This window comes from Anabrus simplex, chromosome 2 (assembly GCF_040414725.1).
Source record: "Anabrus simplex isolate iqAnaSimp1 chromosome 2, ASM4041472v1, whole genome shotgun sequence".
NCBI lineage: Eukaryota > Metazoa > Arthropoda > Insecta > Orthoptera > Tettigoniidae > Anabrus > Anabrus simplex.
In genome coordinates this window covers 180,057,120-180,078,577 of record NC_090266.1, presented here as the reverse complement: position 1 = coordinate 180,078,577, position 21,458 = coordinate 180,057,120, and the positions used below count along the sequence as shown (strand labels likewise).

The following is a 21,458-nucleotide window of genomic DNA, read 5'->3' as shown; positions in this document are numbered from 1 at the left end:
TGAAATTTCTCCTGTTATAAGAAAATTCATTTTTAGGTCGGGGGAATATAACCTTTCAATGGTTGCTAGAACAGAATTAAAGAGAACATTGGAAGTTTATGGTAATATAAAGTTAATGAAATCATACGAAAGTATATGTCCAGCTGTCATACGTCTAGGTATATTAATAAAAGAAATAACTCGCTCGGTTGAAAAAAAAAAAACATCTAACAAATAGAAGGCACAAGTGGATTTATAAGTTCAGAGCCCATTGGTATTCAATAAGTCACGGTCGGTAACAAAATGTCCTTGTATGAGGAGATGATATTGAATAAATATGCTGTATTTTATTTCAATGGAAGAGGAGCAAATATCGATAGATGGCATGAAACGTCAATGGCGAAAGTATATAACGGACGCCATGGAATGGATTAAATCATACAGGTCAAGCTTAATTCTCATACCATGGTCATGCATTGTCCATTTATTACGATTTAATTTGAGCATCGAGAGACCAACTATAAAAAAACAGATTTGTACATAAAGCTAAGAAGGCGACGGATTATTAAATATGTTCCTTTACCAAGATCAGTGATTACAAGAGCATTCTGCAGCAAAGAGGCTATGCTTAGAACGTTAAAATCATCTGGAAGGGAGATTACAGGCTACTGAATTCTGAGGATTTATGAAATGCAAGCCGATTTCTGTTATTGTGTTTTAGAATAGGATTTTTTTTTGTAAGAACAAGGCGATTAATGGAAAGAGACTAAAAGATATCAGAATCGTTGCACACACGACAGTAATTGAATCAAAAACTTGTTAAAACTGAATATATTGTACTGATAATACAAACTGATTTGTAAAGAGATATGATATATCTTGTTCTCACAAATAATGCGAGTGTTAATTCAAAACATTGTAAAATATTATTTATGTATATAATATTGTGCAAATTCCATATTACGAGTTTTAGGTAATATGATGTCGCCATACATGATGAAAGATTGTTATGTGATACCTAATAACCAAACAATGCAGGCCTAAACTCGGGATGTGGTCCTGAAGGGTCTGGAAAATGTTGAGATGAGGGCCAGGAGATAAAATTAACACCCGAGAAATCGGAGATGCCATCCTCCTGAAGCCATCAGTATGGTAAGTACCAAAAATAAGTATCTTTCGTTTATTCTGCTATGTAGTTGCTTAAAGTAGAGCAGGTCATTTTATGTTGTCAGAATGTGACGTGTAGGTAAACAACTTGAGTGATACCGTGTGATCGTCACTCGTTATTTTGTAACAGATATATTGTGTTGTAAATTTCATCATGAATAATCCAGGAGAAATTATAATTTTTGTGTGCTATATTTTGAATTTGAGCCTCTAACAGTAGATATTACACAGGAAATTTTCTAAAATGAGGTTGTTACATTTAGAAGAATACTGTCATCGTAAATGAACCTCAACGTATTATTTATCGGATAGGGCATATTTATTTGAAGTGACCATAAGATAGTTAACATGTGTTTAAATTGGAGTCATCTAAGATTATAATTTCACATCATATGCGTAGTTTTCACGAGAGGAATAATGGTATTATCGTATTGATTATGATCTTATGAGTATGTAAAAAAGAGGTAGTCTTCGATAGTGATGTGCTTGAATATTTGGAAGATGAGTTACATTTTACTCGAGCATGACGCACATGTAGAATGAGAGAGATCTGAAGTAGGTTGTTCGAAATGAAGTGAATGATTGATCTGCGATATTATTGGCGAATAGTTCAATGGGAGTTGTGCATTGAATGATATGATGCAATCTTCGAAAAAGTCCTGATGATATGTTACTGAGGTAACAGGATTGATGCTCGTCATGCATGTGGATTTAATGGTGGTGATGATAGACAAGCACTTAGGCATTGATAGGTGATTGTCTTGATGATGATTTTGAAGAATACTGAGGTCAACAATGTGATAGTCATCAAAACGATAACCCCACTACTTAATGTAAGTGAGTTATACGCAGGTGTGAAGGGGTGGAATAGAATCTTCGATAATGAATGACACCATGTAGAAGTGAACCATGTTGCAGTTGAGATGGGTAAATCTTATTTAAGGCAATGTGTAGCTTGATTTCCTGCTAGTGATATTCTTCTAGTAGCCCATAGAATTGGTAGTTACAATTAGACGTAGATTTTTCAGGATTCTCAAAGAGGACACTAGAGGTTGCAGAGTCATTGGAATTCTTGACCATTTATTATTCTTGATGACACCATTTTAGAAAATGTATTGTCTAGATGCAGCTGTTGCAGACTTCCAGAGGATGCTGACTCCTAGTATCATTACATAATCTTAATATTTAAAGAGGGACCACAGTTTATTTCTATTTCTTTGATCGTATGGTTGGTATAAGCGACAACGTTGTTAGCATGTCACTGGAGCACCCAAGTTGTTTTATTAGATTTTAGTGAATCGTGTAATGATTTAAAGAAATGATGGAATATTGAAAGATATGCATTTTTGGGGTCAACAAACACAAGTGCCAAAGAATAGATATTTCGAATTTTATTTGTTAAGCAGGAAGTAAATAATATAAATAGTGGAATCTGCAACGTTAAAGTTAAGGCTTCAGCAACTTTTATGTTGGTTTTCTTTTTTTTTGTTGATGGAATCGTTGGATCTTTGAATTTAATGCTAATAATATTGCCAACATATTTTAATTGTATTATGAAAGCTTGTTATTATGATTCATCGTAACTAACAAAAGTTGGAAACTTTGGCTATTTACAGTCAATGACCATGTTCAATTTTAACTAGCTGTCCAGTCATGTTGTTATTTCAATTATTTTGTAATTAAGTTTCGTTAAAAATGATATTCATTAAAACGGAATATCCTTCTCGGAAGTCTTATTTATAGGCTAAGTTTAGTATAACAGTATGGTATAGACTTAAATAATGGTAGGATATGCAGTTTCGTACATCAATAACATCTCAAAGTTTAACGGTGTGAAAATGCAACCCAACTCATCGAACTTGCACGTCCCATGAGTGGAGTTTCTTGCATCTTTGAATGACACCAGACACGGCATATTATGAGAACTTGAACCCTAAATCAGAAATCTGTGTAAGGCCACAATACCTATCCCTATCCATGCAATATAAGTTGAAAAACATCCATGCTGGAAGTAAACCGCCCTCACTCTCAACTAAGACTTTTTTTTTGCTACTTGCTTTACGTCGCACTGACACAGGTAGGTCTTACAAACTATCCACTTCATTGCCGTATTGATAATGTAATCTAATCAATATGTGGCCGTTGCTGAACAGCAGTGAACAGAAATCAGTGAAGCAACAGAAGTCCTATGTAAATAATATCTTGTCATCATTTTGGGTAAACAAAAACATTTTAAAAACTGAAGAATTTATGCAAAGCAAATTATTGTATGTAGCTTTCTTATTTAAAAATTATTACATATTTTGGCATATGAAGGAATAGACTATGAAGAAGATTTATGGTCTTTTACATTTCCTGATTTAAATTGTATTATTTTGTTAAGCATAGAAAGGGATGTGGAATTGTTATACATAACTTGAGAGGCAGGGTGTGCCACGTGTACGTGGCCTTTCCTGTTGTTTTGCAATATCCGCGAAGATGCGAATTCAGCAGAAAGGATTATTCTGGAAGAATATTATCATTGGCCAGTGTTTTTATTGGCCATAATATTAGGATTTTTAATTGGTGAATGTGGCAAACTGGAGTGTTGCTGTTGGTTATTTGTAATCACTCTATTTCCTGTTTGGGGTTCCTCGCGCGTGCGAGCTAATCTGTCCGCGTCTTTGAATTTGGATCACTACAGCAGGCGGACGCGTTTTGCGTCCGTCCCGCAATGGGTCTTCAGCCGGCAAAGGTAAGCGCAATGTTATTGCCTTATGTTATTTAAATGCATTCTTGTGTTTTGGACCTTTCCCACTTAATGTAACCACAGTAATTATGTAGAATTTCATCTTGTGCGCCGGAGTTTCCTCTAGTTTTCCACATTTTCCAAAATAGAGCATTTGTATGACTTAGCTATTGTGCTAGTCCGCAACGTGTTGTTTTCAGAGGCAGACCTTCTTTTCTAACTCTAGTTGTAATTGTAAGTAACTGTAACACTTTCTTGAATAGTGTAATTTTTTTTGTTTCGTTCGAGGTTGCCTCCATTCATTCCGTAAGTTTAACTTTAATGTGAATCCGTATGTCAAAGTTTGTTCGTGACCAAAGAGCTTAATTGTTTCCCTTAAACATCTTTATTTTGTGTCTCAAGTATCAGTTAATCCGCAGTTCATTTATTTGTTCATTTATAATTGTATGTTCATTTTCTCAATAATTACATGTCTGTTGGGTGTATTATTGTAACTCTTATCTCCCCCATAACGTCATATGTTCCCATTGACCTCATAGGGCTTCCAGCACCTTCCACACTCCTTATTTGTCATTTTTAGCCCTATATGTGTTCCCTTGTATATGATTTAATTTTGGGTATTTAGAAGTTTTCTGTCACGTTTCCATGTTTTGATATGAATTTACCGCCACTGCATCATTGTACTATTTCCTTATTCACATTTTATGTCAACTGTCAATATTTATTTATTTATTATTATTATTATTATTATTATTATTATTATTATTATTATTATTATTATTATTATTTGTGTACACGCTAGAACAACCACTACACGATATACGAAAAATGGTTCCACCTAATCGATACCTTTCTTTTTATTTAGCCTTTGGCTATTTATAAAAACATTAATAATATCAGGAAATGTTTCGATCGCTTTGCGATCATCATCAGCTGCTTACATAAAAGCTTAGATAAAAACAGCATACAACAATCACATAGTTGACATTAAAAGACTGGCGTTAGTAAGGGACGTATGGGTTGGAGGGGGGTAGTGTGCAGAGGGGGTCGGTTATAACTAGGACGTTAAACTTAAAACAAATTAAAATTACTATTTATGATTTAAAATGTCTTTGGTATTATTTTAAGTCCCAAAGGCTTAATAAAATCACTTGTTATTTAAAAAATTAATTTTTTTTGGGTGTTATGATCCTGAAGAAAGGATTATTATTTTTTTTTTTTTTTTTTTTGCTAGAGTCTGTTTCTTCTTTACTTGACTTCTTGTTTCTTCCACATCACTTTTGTACTGTACTATGAAAGATGATTCTCTTACTTATCCTTTTTCAAAGTGGAAAGGTTGTGTCCACTGTTGGTTGAATTAAACAATTTTTGTGTTCATAAACTCGTCAGGTCGGATAGCTTGTTGTACGATCTCTAACTGGTAGAAAGAAATATGCGTCTATTAGTCAAAATCGCCTGAGGATGTGTTGCCTAAGGAAACTGTTAAGAATAATGGATATTAATTGAGAAATTTTGAACTTACCTCTGTCCAATTTACTTCCTTTACTTCCCGTAATTATGGGTGTGGGTCTGATTCTACTGTCCTTGACTTTGTGTAATAGCGGTGTGATGAGGTCTGTACGCTAGCTTGATTTGTAGGGGGGAGGGGAAGTGAGGACGTGTCGTCATTTGTTGTTTCACGCGAGGAGGTGGCTTCTATCTGTGACGTAGCGGCCTCGTGCTCGCTTGTTACAATTGGTGGGCGTATTTGATTCCTACCTAATAATTCCATGTATCCCAATATATGTTCATATAAGGGATTTCTTTGTTCATTCATCTCATTTAAGTTCTTGTCCTTATTAATTAACTTATGAAGAAAAATGTGAATATTTTCTAAACTATTCATCAGTCTTCCTTTATTTAGTCTATTAATGATTACAAGGTCTTGATTGATATCTGTAAATTTGTGACCCATCTCTTTCATATGTACTCCCATTGCGGAAAACCTTCTATGTTTTCCCGCATTGACGTGTTCTTGATACCTTATTGCAAAGGTCTGTCCGGATTGCCCGACATATGTCGCCTTGCACTGGTTGCACATCTACTTATAAATTCCTGAATCCTGTAAACATTCTTCTTTGTTCTTATTAACCATGTTATGGTTGAAAAACCTGTGCCTAGTGTTATTGTTTATTGAAAACGCTACCTTGATGTCTTATTTCTTAAATAAATTTGTAATTACGTAAATATTAGGATTGTTGTAGGTGAACCTCACGTACTTTTTTGTTTACTCTGACTGTTTTATTAAATTTATTTGTTGTTTACATTTACGTTTGGTAATTAACCCGTTAATAGTTTTAAGACTGAAGTCTTAATGAAGGCCTGTTGTCAGATGAAAGCAAGTTCTTTATTCCTCTCTTTGTGGGTTAACAGAATTTCGAAGGAATTGTTTAATTCAACCAACAGCGGACACTCCCTTTCCACTTAGAAAAAGGATAAGCAAAAGGATAAACAAAAGTAACGTGGAAGAAACAACAAGTCAAGTAAAGAAGAAACAGACTCTAGCAAAAAACATTTCTTCAGGATCAAAAAAAAAAAAAAAAGTTTTTTAAACAAGTGATTTTATTAAGCCTTCGGGACTTAAAATGATACCAAAGACATTTTGGACCATAGATAGTATTTTTAATTTATTTTAAGTTTAACGTCCTGGTAACAACTGCCCCCCTCCGCACACTACCTCCCCCCCTCCAATCCATATGTCCCTTACTAACACCAGTTTTTTAATGTCAAGTATGTGATTGTTGTATGCTGTTTATATCTAAGCTTTTATGTAAGCAGCTGATGATGATCGCAAAACGATCGAAACATGTCCTGATATTATTAATATTTTTACAAGTAGCCAAAGGTTAAATAAAAAGAAAGGTATTGATTAGGTGGAAACATTTTTCATATATTGATTAGACAGATAGGTCCTACGGCGATGATGGGAGAGGAAAGGCCTAGGAGTTGGAAGGAAGCCGTCGCGGCCTTCATTAAGGTAAAGCCCTAGCATTTGCCTGGGGTGAAAATGGAAAACCACGGAAAACCATCTTCAGGGCTGCTGACAGTGGGATTCGAACCTACTATCTCCCGGATGCAAGCTCACAGCCGCGCGCCTCTACGCGCACAGCCAACTCGCCCGGTCCGGAATATTTTACTCGAGAGGAAGCCATCATTAGTACATCATTCGTTCATCATTCATACAGAGAGAGCTGCATGTCCTCGGGAGGTAGTTACGGCTGTAGTTTCCCATTGCTTTCAGCCGTGTAGCAGTATCAACACATCTAAGCCATGTTGAGTATTATTACAAGGCCGTATCAGTCAATCATCTAGACTGCCGCCCTTGCAACTACCGAAAGGCTGCTACCCCCCTTTCGATGAACCATTCGTTAGTCTGGTCTCTCAACAGATACCCATCCGATATGGTTGCACCTGCGGCTCGGCTATCTGCATCATTGGGACACGCAAGCCTCCCCACCGCGGCAAGGTCACATGGTTCGCAGAGGAGGTTCAATAATACTGCCTTGAGGAATTCCCCTATTAATTATTATAGGGTAGATAAAGCTTCGCCTAATCTAATTCTCTGAGATCCATTTTCTTTTGTCAAGTCCAATTGCACTCATTTTTGCCAGTAGTCTCCCATGATCCTCCCTATCAAATGCCTTTGACAGGTCAATCATGATACAGTCAATTTGACCTCCTGAATCCATGATATCTGCTATATCTTGTCAGAATCCTACAAGTTGAGCTTCAGTGGAATAACCTTTCCTAAACCCGAACTCCCTTCTATCAAACCAGTTACTAATTTTGCAAACATGTCTAATATAATCAGAAAGAATGCTTTCCCATAGCTTATATACAATGCATGTCAAACTGACTTGCCTGTAATTTCCTGTAATTTTCAGCTTTATGTCTATCACCCTTTCCTTTATACACAAGGGCTACTATAGCAACTGTCCATTCATTTGGTTTAGCTCCTTCAATCAAACAATAATCAAATAAGTACTTCAGACCTGGTACTATATCCCGACCTATTGTCTTTAGTATATCCCCCGAAACCTTGTCAATCCTGCTGCTCTTCTAGTTTTCAAATTTTGTATCTTACTATAAATGTCTTTATTATCATAGGTAAATTTTAATACTTCTTTGGTATTAGTCACCTCCTCTACCTGGACATTCTTCTGACCAACAAAGTTTACATACTGCTGACTAAATACTTCTGCCTTTTTGAAGATCGTATACACCCTCCCCTTGTTCATTAATTATTCCAGAAATGTCCTTCTTGGAACCTGTTTCTGTTTTGAAGTACCTATATATACCCTTCTGTTTTTCACTAAAATTTGCATGACCGCCAATTATGCTTGCCATCATGTTCTCCTTAGTTGACTTCTTTGCTAGATTCAATTTCTTAGCAAGTTCCTTCAATTTTTCCATACGTCCACAGTCATTTCTACTAAATCCATTTCTTCCCAATCTGCACTACCTCACTAGTCTCTTTACTTCTCCGTTATAATATAGTGGGTTTTTCATTCCTTCATGGTTCATGTTTGTGGGTTACTGTAATCACGTCCTAGTTCGTGAACCATGGGCAACGGCTGAGTGGCCTAGTAAGTGGTCCTGAGAGTCGGGATACCAGTTGCTATGGAATGGGAGTGGGCATCTCGGACATATTCGGAGTCATGGCCCTCCTTGTGCTCAGACGGCTAGGACTATACAATTCACCGGTGGTCCATAACCCGTTAGAGGAGAGATCCTCACTTGGACTATGTGCAAGTAGGGTAGCATCCTGCTTCATGAATTTAGCGAGCTCAGAACATTTTAAGCAAGCCTCGGACCTATGGGAGTAACGGAGTCCCACTCCCATTTGACAGGCGAGGGACTCCTTGGAAACAACTTGACGAACGAAATGGAATTCGATGGGGAGCTATCAATATTAAGGGGCTTATGGGAGAAAGAAAGTAGAACTGGCTGAGTCAGCAAAGAGGATGCATCTGGATGTGATAGGAGTAAGTGATATTCGGGTAAGGGAGAAAACGAGGAAGAGATAGGAGATTATAAAGTGTACTTGACAGGTGTTAGAAAGGGAAGGGCAGAGTCTGGAGTAGGACTCTTTATCAGGAATACCATTGCACGCAACATACTTTCTGTTAGGCACGTAAATGAGCGAATGATGTGGGTAGATTTGTCAGTTGGAGGAATTAGGACAAGAATTGTGTCCGTGTATTCACCATGTGAGGGTGCAGATGAGGATGAAGTTGACAAGTTTTATGAAGCATTGAGTGACATCGTGGTCAGGGTCAACAGCAAGGATAGAATAGTGCTAATGGGCGATTTCAATGCGAGAGTTAGGAATAGAACTGAAGGATACAAAAGGGTGATTGGTAAATGTGGGGAAGATATGGAAGCAAATGGGAATGGGAAGCGTTTGCTGGACTTCTGTGCTAGCATGTGTTTAGCTGTTACGAATACATTCTTCAAGCATAAGGCTAATCACCACTACACATGGGAGGCTAGGGCTACCAGATCCATAATAGACTATATCTTAACAGACTTCAAATTCAGGAAATCTGTTAGAAATGTACGAGTTTTTCGTGGATTTTTCGATGATACAGACCACTATCTGATCTGTAGTGAACTCAGTATCTCTAGGCCTAGGGTAGAGAAAGTGAAATCTGTCTGCAAACGAATAAGGGTAGAAAGTCTCCAGGACAAGGAAATTAGACAGAAGTACATGGATATGATTAGTGAGAAGTTTCGAACAGTAGACAGTAAGCAGGTTCAGGATATAGAAAGTGAATGGGTGGCATACAGAGATGCTGTAGTAGAAACAGCAAGGGAATGCCTAGGAACAACTGTGTGTAAAGATGGGAAAAGGTGAACATCTTGGTGGAATGATGAAGTGAGAACAGCCTGTAAACGTAAAAAGAAGGCTTATCATTAATGGCTCCAAACAAGGGCCGAGGCAGACAGGGATTTGTACGTAGATGAAAGAAACAGAGCGAAACAAATAGTTGTTGAATCCAAAAAGAAGTCCTGGGAAGATTTTAGTAATAACCTGGAAAGGCTAGGTCAAGCAGCAGGGAAACCTTTCTGGACAGTAATAAAGAATCTTAGGAACGGAGGGAAAAAGGAAATGAACAGTGTTTTGAGTAATTCAGGTGAACTCATAATAGATCCCAGGGAATCACTGGGGAGGTGGAGGGAATATTTTGAACATCTTCCCAGTGTAAAAGGAAATCATCCTGGTGGTGTTGCAAACAGCCAAGCTCATGGCGAGGAGGAAAATGTTGGTGAAATTATGCTTGAGGAAGTGGAAATGATGGTAAAAAATCTTCATTGTCATAAGGCAGCAGGAATAGATGAAATTAGACCTGAAATGGTGAAGTATAGTGGGAAGGCAGGGATGAAATGGCTTCATAGAGTAGTAAAATTAGCGTGGAGTGTTGGTAAGGTACCTTCAGATTGGACAAAAGCAGTAATTGCACCTATCTATAAGTAAGGGAACAGGAAGGATTGCAACAATTATCGAGGTATCTCATTGATTAGCATACCAGGCAAAGTATTCACTGGCATCTTGGAAGGGAAGGTGCGATCAGTCGTTGAGAGGAAGTTGGATGAAAACCTGTGTGGTTTCTGACCACAGAGAGGCTGTCAGGATCAGATTTTGAGTATGTGCCAGGCAATTGAAAAATGCTACGAGAAGAATAGGCAGTTGTGTTTATGTTTCATAGATCTAGAGCAGGGCCTCTCAAACGCCCAAAATCTCACGCGTGTAGATAGAGACGCAAGAGCTCCGTGCACTGTGCATCGCTGCCGCTCGGCATGGCTCGGATCAACGCTTCGTCTCTGGGCTACTCGGCTAAGCTCGGCTCAACTCGCCTATGCTCGGCTCAAGTCAGCTTGGATTTGGAGCGCTACGGCGCAAGTGGGGCAGAGGGAGACAGGCGTGAGGAAAGAGAGAGTAAGCGCTATTGCTCCAAATCGAGGAGTGGGGGGTCTGCACTCTGGTCAACCAAGCCAAGTCGTCTCTTGCACCGTGCACAGTGCATGCACCACGCGCATGCACCCTGAGAGGCCCTGATCTAGAGGAAGCATATGACAGGGTACCGAGAGAAAAGATGTTCACTATACTGGGGGACTATGGAATTAAAGGTAGACTATTAAAATCAATCAAAGGCATTTATGTTGACAATTGGGCTTCAGTGAGAATTGATGGTAAAATGAGTTCTTGGTTCAGGGTACTTACAGGGATTAGACAAGTCTGTAATATTTCACCTTTGCTGTTCGTAGTTTAGATGGATCATCTGCTGAAAGGTATAAAATGGCAGGGAGGGATTCAGTTAGGTGGAAATGTAGTAAGCAGTTTGGCCTATGCTGACGAATTGGTCTTAATGGCAGATTGTGCCGAAAGTCTGCAGTCTAATATCTTGGAACTTGAAAATAGGCGCAATGAGTATGGTATGAAAATTAGCCTCTCGAAGACTAAATTGATGTCAGTAGGTAATTGAATGTCAGATTGGTGATACAAAGCTAGAACAGGTCGATAATTTCAAGTATTTAGGTTGTGTGTTCTCCCAGGATGGTAATATAGTAAGTGAGATTGAATCAAGGTGTAGTAAAGCTAATGCTGTGAGTTCGCAGTTGCGATCAGCAGTATTCTGTAAGAAGGAAGTCAGCTCCCCGACGAAACTATCTTTACATCGGTGTGTTTTCAGACCAACTTTGCTTTACAGGAGCGAAAGCTGGGTGGACTCAGGATATCTTATTCATAAGTTAGAAGTAACAGACATGAAAGTAGCAAGAATGATTGCTGGTACAAACAGGTGGGAACAATGGCAGGAGGGTACTTTGAATGAGGAGATAAAGGCTAATTTAGGAATGAACTCGATGGATGAAGCTGTACGCATAAACCAGCTTCGGTGGTGGGGTCATGTGAGGTGAATGGAGGAGGATAGGTTACCTAGGAGAATAATGGACTCTGCTATGGAGGGTAAGAGAAGTAGAGGGAGACCAAGACGACAATGGTTAGACTCGGTTTCTAACGATTTAAAGATAAGATGTATAGAACTAGATGAGGCCACAACACTAGTTGCAAAGCGAGGATTGTGGCGACGTTTAGTAAATTCTCAGAGGCTTGCAGACTGAACACTGAAAGGCATAACAGTCTATAATGATAATGTATGTACGTATGTATGTTTCATTCCTTACCACATGTTTTCACATTCCTCAACAATTGCTTTAAACCCATCCCAGAGTAAGTTTACATTTTCATTTACCCTTTTCCACCGATCATACTTTTCAAGAACTCCCTCAGGCATGTTTTATCAGCCATGTGGTACTGCCTAATAGTCCTACTGTTAAGACCTTCCTTTCTGTCACATTTATTTTTAACTATGACAAAAACAGGTTCGTGATCACTAATACCACCTATTATTTCGGTTTCTCTATAGAGCTCATCTGGTTTTACCAGCACCACGTAAAGAATATTCCTCTCTCTGGTTGGTTCAATCACTTTCTGAATCAGCTGTCTAGCCAATATTAACTTACTTGTCATTTATTTTTCATGCTTCCTGTTCATTGCATTACCTTCCTAACTGACATTTGGTAAATTGAGATCACCCACTACAATCACGTTCCTTTCCATATAGTTTCCTACATAGCTGATTATCGTATCAAATAATTCCGAATCAGCTTCAGTGCTACTTTTCCCCAGTAGCGCTGAGATTTCATACGATTAAGACGACTGTCCATTCTTAACCTCATTCACATGAACGAAATACCATCATCACTGCGGAATGTAACTGAAAAAAAGAAAAAAAAAAAGGAAAGAACAATCCCTGTCACCTCACTATACTCTGTTAATCAAACCATAATCACAATGTAAAAAGGTTACTGTGAATTAGATGAACGACGAATGCTATGTCGAATCAAAGAATGACCAAGCACTGAACACTTGGTCGTCGATTTCATCTAGCAATAAACAGTTGTGTGCAGAGCACATTAGCTACAGATTACACATTAAATAAACACTCTCTCTCTCTCTCTCTCTCTCTCTCTCTCTCTCTCTCTCTCTCTCTCTCTCTGTACATTTTCTCGGATAGGAATAATCCAGAGTATGACTGACAAATGAACACTAGGTAGCATCTTGCACAGAATGCACACCAGGAATGAACATGTAATAACCTTGTAGTACACTCGTAATGACTCCATAATGCCTTTGTGTTCTGCTCCATAATGGTACAGTAATGACTCCACAATCAAGGTTCTTCAACACTACTAAGTCCATAATAGCTAATGAACTCGTCGCACGTGCACACATGTATGTATAGGCTTGCTCCACGTGGCTGTGGCATCTGCAGAAGTCCAATGGCAGCAACATCCTAACTGATACATCTTCAAGCATCTCTCTATCAGCGCAACCTTGTTCTAAACTGGAGCATGCAGATTGGTTACTGAGCGGCTGATACGAAAGTTAGCGATCTCTCGTGTTCATCCACAATGATGAATAACAATCTTCAGCATGTATTTCCCGACTGTACACAGAGTTTCAAAGCCGTGTGTTGCAACACATTAAACTGACTTCAACCGTCTTTACCAATATAGTCACTGTTTCTCACGTTGCACAATCTTCACTGCTAGGATATTGTATACAGACTCTTACCCAAATTAAAAGTTCTACAAATATAAGCATATACGTATTCAATATTCCCTAACTACAAATCCTCCTTATAATACCATGTTCTTACATCTTAATTTAACAAATTCACATGATATTCACTACGTTATAATTTTTTTTTTACAAAATTTCGTAACCTAACATCCAGAAATCATCATTTACAAACATTTCCTAACCTAAATGCGGGAGGTCGTAATTATGTGCGGTTACACCATGTCATGAGTGATGGTGTAAATTATACTTGTACAGAATATAGGATTTTTTTTAAAGTTACAAATACATTTTCGATAAAATATCATGTGAAGTATTAATTTAGGATGGCTTTATGCCATATTAAACTGATCATGAGCTGAAAGGCATTAGGTCACTTTTTTCAAAATTGATTTATCCCCATCTTCCTACCCTCTTAAATCCAGAGATACTGAAGCTGGACATCAATTGATGCTCAGGTATACAAAACCATCAAGCCTTAATGGAAAATATCTCTCTCTCTCTCTCTCTCTCTCTCTCTCTCTCTCTCTCTACTACCCCCAGGTACCTCTTCGCAGCATCAATTTTTCAACAATGGTCACCAAAGTTTTCTCTTATCCTCCAATGATAAACTCGTGAAAACTGCAATTAAAAATTTTAGACACGTAGTGTTTCTTTTGGGCTGGCCCAGCCGTCTACGGGTAGCGAACCTACTTCTTACCAGGCGGCTCCCGGTTCAATTCCTGGACAGGTCAGAAATTTTTACCTCAGGATCCAAGGTCCGCACAGATTGTGTAAGAACAACTGAGGAGCTTACTGAAGGCGGGATAGCAGTCATGATCTGGAAAGACAAAAATAATAGCCAAGAGGATCTGTCATACTGACCATGCAACATCTCGTAATCTGCAGGTTTTTGGGTCAAGCAACGGTCACCTAGAAGGTCAAGACCTATCAGGGCTATAGCACAATGGGGTTTTGTTTCGCTTTCTGTGTTGAGTGTGCTTTATTTGTGCATGCTCACCTGCTAAGCCACTATTCTTTCTGTTCCATATGCCTATACAGTATATTTTGCTCTTGTTAGATTTCTTACAGGAGCTTTTACGTACATTATGTCTTGTTTATTTTTAAACTTCAAGTTAAAGTACACCATGCATTACTTAAGATTATGGTATCAGCTGAAGATAAGCTTGGTCTATAAATAGCCCCACATATTAATATCTGTGTATCAGTCAGTAATAATTTATATACGAATAAATATTACCAACATGGGCTTATTCACAAACTGGAACCCCCCACCCACAGCACTTAACGCCCTTGAAAGGGCTTTGGCCTGCCCAGCGACCGCTGCTCAGCCCGAGAGCCTGCAGATTACGAGGGGCCGTGTGGTCAGCACGATGCATCCTCTCGGCCGTTATTCTGAGCTTTCGAGACCGGGGCTGCCATCTCACCGTCAGATAGCTCCTCAATTCTAATCACGTAGGCTAAGTGGACCTCGAACCAGCCCTCAGGTCGAGAGAAAAAACCCTGACCTGGCCGGGAATCGAACCCGGGGCCTCCAGGCGAGAGGCAGGCACACGGGGCCGGCACAAACTGGAGATAAATACCTAATACGTAATTAATAAATTCCCTTTTTTTTCATTTTTAAACACACTGCATTACGTCGCACCGACACAGATAGATCTTATGGTGACGACGAGATAAGAAATGGCTAGGAGTGGGAAGGAAGTGACTGTGGCCTTAATTAAGGTACAGCCCCAGCATTTGCCTGGTGTGAAAATGAAAAAGTACGGAAACCATCTTCAGGGCTGCTGACAGTAGGGTTCAAACCTAGTATCTCCCAAAATGCAAATTCATATACACTAACAAGATGCAATAACTTAGAAAAATTGACACCGTGAGTGAAGAGGTATACTTCTTGTATACTAAATACTTAAACATGCAAGGACAAGGATAAGATAACATAAACAAGGATAAACACTGACAAGTCATTGTGCTCTATATTTGATTTTACTTGTTACTTTTTTTTTTTGCTATTTGCTTTACATCGCACAGACACAGATAGGTCTTCTTGCGACAATGGGATAGGAAAGGGCTAGGAGTGGGAAGGAAGCGGCCATGGCCTTAATTAAGGTGCAGCCCCAGCATATGCCTGGTGTGAAAATGGGAAACCACGGAAAACCATCTTCAGGGCTGCCGACAGTGGGATTCGAACCCACTATCTCCCGAATACTGGATACTGGCCGCACTTAAGCGACTGCAGCTATCGAGCTCGGTTTACTTGTTACTCGTTTGTACTCTCTACATTACTTATATTAAATCATTAGGTTTCTTCTCTCTTTCATTGTTTCTCTTCCAACAATGGTACACATTTTTATTATTTTTGTCTTTTCTCTTCTACAGTGTTTGTTCAGACTTCTTTTTCTACACTTTCATCACATAAATATTAAAAATCTGCCAAGAATGATTCCCTCATGAGGGTAAATTTCTTGGAGGATGAAAAGAAATGGACATAGCAGAAATGGGGCCTATGAGAAAAGATCACTGATCAGAAAAGTGTGGTGTGTGAAGGTGAGAAGTTTTGACCCCCAATGTTTTTATGTTTGTCCTAGCTGCAGCTTTTCCTTCCAACACTGAGTGGTCACTGTATTTATCCTAATACATATTCCTTATTGTAACTTCAGCTTTTCACATTTGATTTCATTCCTTAGAACAATAGCTACAGGACAAATGTTCAGGTGAACATGTATATTTCAAATATACATCAAACAAAAGAAAAATAATTTGATTTAAAACAAATACAGACCTGAGCATATTCTGATCCAAGATCAACATTTTCAGGAGTGGCAAGAGGAGCATGTCCAAATCCAGGTTTGCTTAATTTTGATTTTGATCCTTCCCTTCCACTAACGTTCATACGAGCTATAGCATCCGTCACTAATGAGAATTCCTTTAAATTCAATTTTCCTGGTTGCTGAAACAGAAGATCCCATTTATCAAATTAATAACAATAGCACAAAATTTGTTTTTCTCAAAACAAGACACTGCCACTCGAAACAGAAGAAAATTAGAGGTATCTTCAAATTTGAAAAGTATGATGGTTATGAACTATTTGACAGTGTTTCCATGTGGATCATACAGCATGTGTATTTTGGGAAGAACACAATTGAAGAGCTCATTTCCAAAACTTACCAAGTCTAAAATATTTATTTATAATAAAATGTATTTTTTGAAGTGGAGTCTACTTGGGCAATATCACTTCATTATGACATAAAATAAACATTTTCAAAGTAATAAGAATGAAGTTAGCAAACTAAAACCTTATTTTGAATTTAAGTTAGAATGCAAAACTTTTTCAAAAGTAAACTAAATCGCCTGACTTAGTTTGATACTAGGAAACAACTACAATCACAAAGTTAGTGGGTTTAGGAATGCACATAGTAGCTTACACATTTGAAAGATCCCTACCAAACATCCAAAACAATGAGAATTTAGTGATTCATTCTAGATTTCCTCTTGGTCACCAGTGGCCATAATTGTTAAGGTATAAAGTCTATGGGGTCTGACACTATAGTTAGCCAGTTCGATTCAGGTTGGTCGAAAAAAAATTCACCATCAGAATGTTGGTTAACAGGGTAGGAGAGGTGGTGGTATGCAATTTCTGATCACTAGATTGCATGCCAAAAGCCTGAATTAAATTCCAAACCTCTCTGCAGTGCTCATATGGAGTGAGGGCATATGACGCTGTTGATAGTGATTCGTCCCTCGGATGGGGACATAAAGCCTTGAGCAGAGCCCTTGGTGCTATTCAACAGAAGTAGGCTATGTGCTGCCTCCAGGTATCACCTTGTCCCTCAATAATATAATATAATCATTTATCACATCATCCGTTTCATCTCATTAACTAATCTTATTAGGTTGATGTCAGGAAGGGCATCTGGTCATAAAAACACTCTACAAAAATTCATCTCACTTCATACTAAACCCCGTAGAGGAATATAAATTCTATCTTCTTATATGCTTTCATATTAACTGAAATATATATATATATATATATATAAACATCAGATTTACAAGTTATCGTGTAATACTGTGGATTTACTAAAATGTAAGGGTACCAAAACTTCCTTTGAGAACCAGCAAGGTTAACAAAAAATTATTGAATTGTCGACTTTGTAAGTTTGTATACATATGTATAATTCGTTCTTTAGAGCCCAAATTTCCCCTCATTCTTTGTGAGTGGGCCTGCTTATGCTCCTCTGTCTAAGGGGCACCATGTCTTCTCTTTGGTTGTTCATCTCGGTTTAGCCCGTTCGTCAATATTTTCTTGCAGAAGTGATCTCTGTTAAGGGCGTCTTCAGCGGAGATATGTAGCATTTGCAGGCCTTCTTTGGTATTTCTAAACCAGGTAATTGTGGTTTTGGGGTTTGAATAAAAAAAGTGAAAGATCTCTTTAGTTAACTTTCTTCCGTCCATTCTTTTCAGATGACCGTAAAATTGTGCCCGTCTTTTCCGGATTGTGTCGGTAATTTTCTCTATTATGCTGTAAACTTCCTCGCTGATCTCCTTTGATGAATTCCATTTCTGTACTTTGATTCCAAGATTCCTCTCACAATTTTGTGCTCTTTTTTCTCTCCAGTTCTTCAAGGAGTCCTTTGTTGGCATTTAGAGATAGGGTTTCTGCTGCATATAGAACTACTAGCTTCAAAGCTGTTTCATAGTGACGTATCTTGAGGTTTTGGGAAAGGTATTTTTTGTTGTAGATTGTGCAGGATGTTTGGTAGGCTATTTGAAGTTTGCGTACTTGTTCCTGAAGTGCTTCTTTGTTCAGTCCATTTTTCATGATGATCTCACCTAGGTATTTGAATTTGTCTACTCGGGTGATGTCCCTGTATTTTGTATGGAGTTTTGGCGGGGCCTCTTTGATGTTAGTCATTACTTCTGTTTTCTCAAATGATATCTGCAGACCAGTTTGTTCGGCAATTTCCTTTAACATTTCAACTTGAGCTCTAGCGGTTTCCACATCGTTCGAGAGAAGGGCAATATCATCGGCAAATGCTAGACAGTCTGTTGTGATCCCCTTGAATTTGGTCCCTATTTTTAGTGGACTGTAGTTGGTTTCCTGTAATCTCACCCGCCAGGTTCTGATGATCTTTTCAAGAACGCAGTTGAAGAGTATTGGGGATAGCCCATCACTTTGTTGGACTCTTGTTTTGATGTCAAAAGAACGCGAGAGACATCCTTGGAATTTCACCTTGGATTTTGTATCGATCAGGATGGCTCTAATTAATGCCAAGAGTTTCAAATAAACTCCAAATTCATTGAAGATGTTTAGCACGACTTCCCGGTCAATGGAGTTGTATGCTTTCTTGAAGTTCACAAAGAGAGACATGTACCGCTTGGATCTTAGTGTACAATATCTGATGATTGTTTTAAGATTTTGGATCTGTTCGGCTGCTGAGCGACTTTTGCTGAACCCTCCTTGGTATTCACTTATTTGATGTTCGACTTGTGCTTCCAAATGCTCCAAGATGGCAAGTGATAGAATTTTGTAAGTCACGGGTAGCAAAGATATTCCTCTGTAGTTGTTGATGTTTTTCATGCTGCCTCTTTTGTGTAATGGATGGATCAAAGCTATTTTCCAATCTTCGGGCAGGGTCTCCTTGCTACAAATTTCTTCTATTTGCTTATGCAAGATTCCAAGTGATTCCTCTGAGGCATATTTCCATAGTTTTGCTAACAATGAGTCTTCCCCTGGCGCTGTGTTGTTTTTGAGACAGGCAATGTGGCACTTGATTTCATCCCTGTCGGGTGATCGGTAATCTGGGTACCTGAGTAAGGGTTCCTTGGTCTCAATGGGGCTTTGCGGTTTTGAGCAATTAAGTAAGTTCTTGAAGTAGTCTGGCAGAATACTATATTTTTCTTCATTTGACGTTGCCAGTGTGCCGTCCTTTCGTTCAAAGCGTAGAGATGGTGGTTTATAGCCAGTGAGTTCACGTTTGAAGGCTCTGCAGTACTCTCTGCTTTCATTCTTCCTAAAGTTTTGGTCTATCTTTTCAATGAGAGATTTTTCGTATTTACGTTTCTCAGATCTGAACATCCTAGCTGCTTGGGCACGTTGGGTTTTGTAGAGTAGTACTGTTTCCACGCATTGAGTCTTTCTTTGAGGACTGATTCGCAGGTATCATTCCACGAGGCATACTTTTCGCTTCTCTTGATTTCTGCAACGTCTTTGGCGGCCTCAACAAGGAGACTTTTGGAGTTGTTAAAGTCACAGTCATTTGGTCTAGCCTTCTCGTGGAACTCCTTGACCCTTTGCCGAAGTGTATCGTCCAAGCGTGTGATCTGTTTGGTTGTCTTCCTTGTGTTTGCAGGAATTAGTTTGAATTTGATCAGAGACATATACTGATCTGAGGCCACATTGATGCCTTTCTTTTCTTTGACATCCATAATCTCAGGGCTGTTTCTCTTGGAGATTGCAACATGAGCTATTTGGAACTCTCCGAGAGTCTGGACGGGAGATTGCCAAGTCATCTGCTTTCTGGGTAGATGGCGAAAGTGGGTCGACATGACCTGCAGGTTGTGATTTTCGCAAATGGACACCAGTCTTTAGCCGTTGGTATTGGTGCTTTTGTGAGCAGGGTAATTTTCTGTAACTTTCTTGTACTTCTGTTCACGACCTAGTTGGGCATTGAAGTCACCCAAAAGAAGCTTGACATGGTGTTCAGGGATTTTGTTAAATTTTTCATCCAGTAGGTCCCAGAAATTATCAACTTCGTCTGGATCAGACTTGTTCTTATCGTTTGTAGGAGCACGTGCATTAACTAGGGCGTAGGTTTTGTTTGCACACTTAACTGTTAGTATAAACAACCTGTCATTCACAGGTTCGAAATTTGCAACCGATTTAAGGATCTTGGTTCTAACAGCAAACACGGTTCGAAGCATCACAGTTCCATTGAGGATTCCTTTTTGCGCTTTGTTCTTAAAAATTGGTAAACTTCGGATTAAAAATTCTCTTCATCTGGGTACCATGCTTCTTGTAGGGCCATTATGGATATCTGATTTTCGTGAAGAGCTTAGGTGAGGGTTTTCAGCTTGCCAGTTTCTGTAAGTGAATTTATGTTGGAAGTTGCTAGAAAGGTTTTGGATTTTGGCCTGAGTTTTTGACTCTCCGGGGTACACTGAGACACCCCGACTTGTCTCTTGCATGATACAGACAAGAAATGTGTTCCACCTATCAACACTTATTTATTATAAATTGATTTACATTAGTACCGGTTTTCGGCCTCCTGCGGCCATCATCAGCTAGTACATTAATATATTACAGCCATTAGACAATATCACAAAGAGGTTATTATGATTAGATCATCCGGATGTCTAATGGGGATGAAAATAAAATATATTGTAGTAGTGTTTTGTCTATGTGGGGTTAAAATAACTATGATCAATGTGGTAATGAAAGCTACAGTAAACTAAAACCTATTGAGTGTACATTGGACATACTGAGTACATTAAACATATTAAAATACATAAAGCACAGTATAAAATAATAATATGTTAAACACACTAAAATATGGTACATGTATATTAAAACACTTGTTAAAATTTGAGAGTTCGTGTTGCGTGGAGTTCCTTCTTCAATCTTCTTTATAGTTCTTGCGCTTCTATATCTATGTTAATTTAGTTGCATAAAGTGATCTTCGGGAATATTCTATGGCTGATATATGTCATATCGATTCGTGGTGAAAACCCTTGTTGTGAAAAGTTTTAAGTACTGAGACTTATAAATAATAAAAATTGTCTCTTGCATGATGTAGAGTCTCCTCCAGAATCCGAACGAGACTCGTGTGCCGTAGCGTTCACACCGAGGGATTTATCGGAAGACTTACCGCTTGGGGTATGTTTCTTGAAATGTTGTGCCAT

At 38.6% G+C, this 21,458-nt stretch overlaps 1 protein-coding gene across 5 annotated transcripts in view; it reads right to left on the bottom strand.

Annotated features, from left to right (window-relative positions):
- Positions 1 to 21,458, bottom strand: part of RhoGAPp190 (Rho GTPase-activating protein 190) — a 1,293,865-nt gene that overhangs the window by 397,679 nt on the left and 874,728 nt on the right. For all 5 annotated transcript variants that reach the window (XM_068226122.1, XM_068226123.1, XM_067140451.2 and 2 more), the window contains one exon: positions 16,342 to 16,509. In XM_068226122.1, coding sequence (XP_068082223.1) covers positions 16,342 to 16,509 — 168 coding nt within the window. The remainder of the gene's footprint in view (positions 1 to 16,341; positions 16,510 to 21,458) is intronic.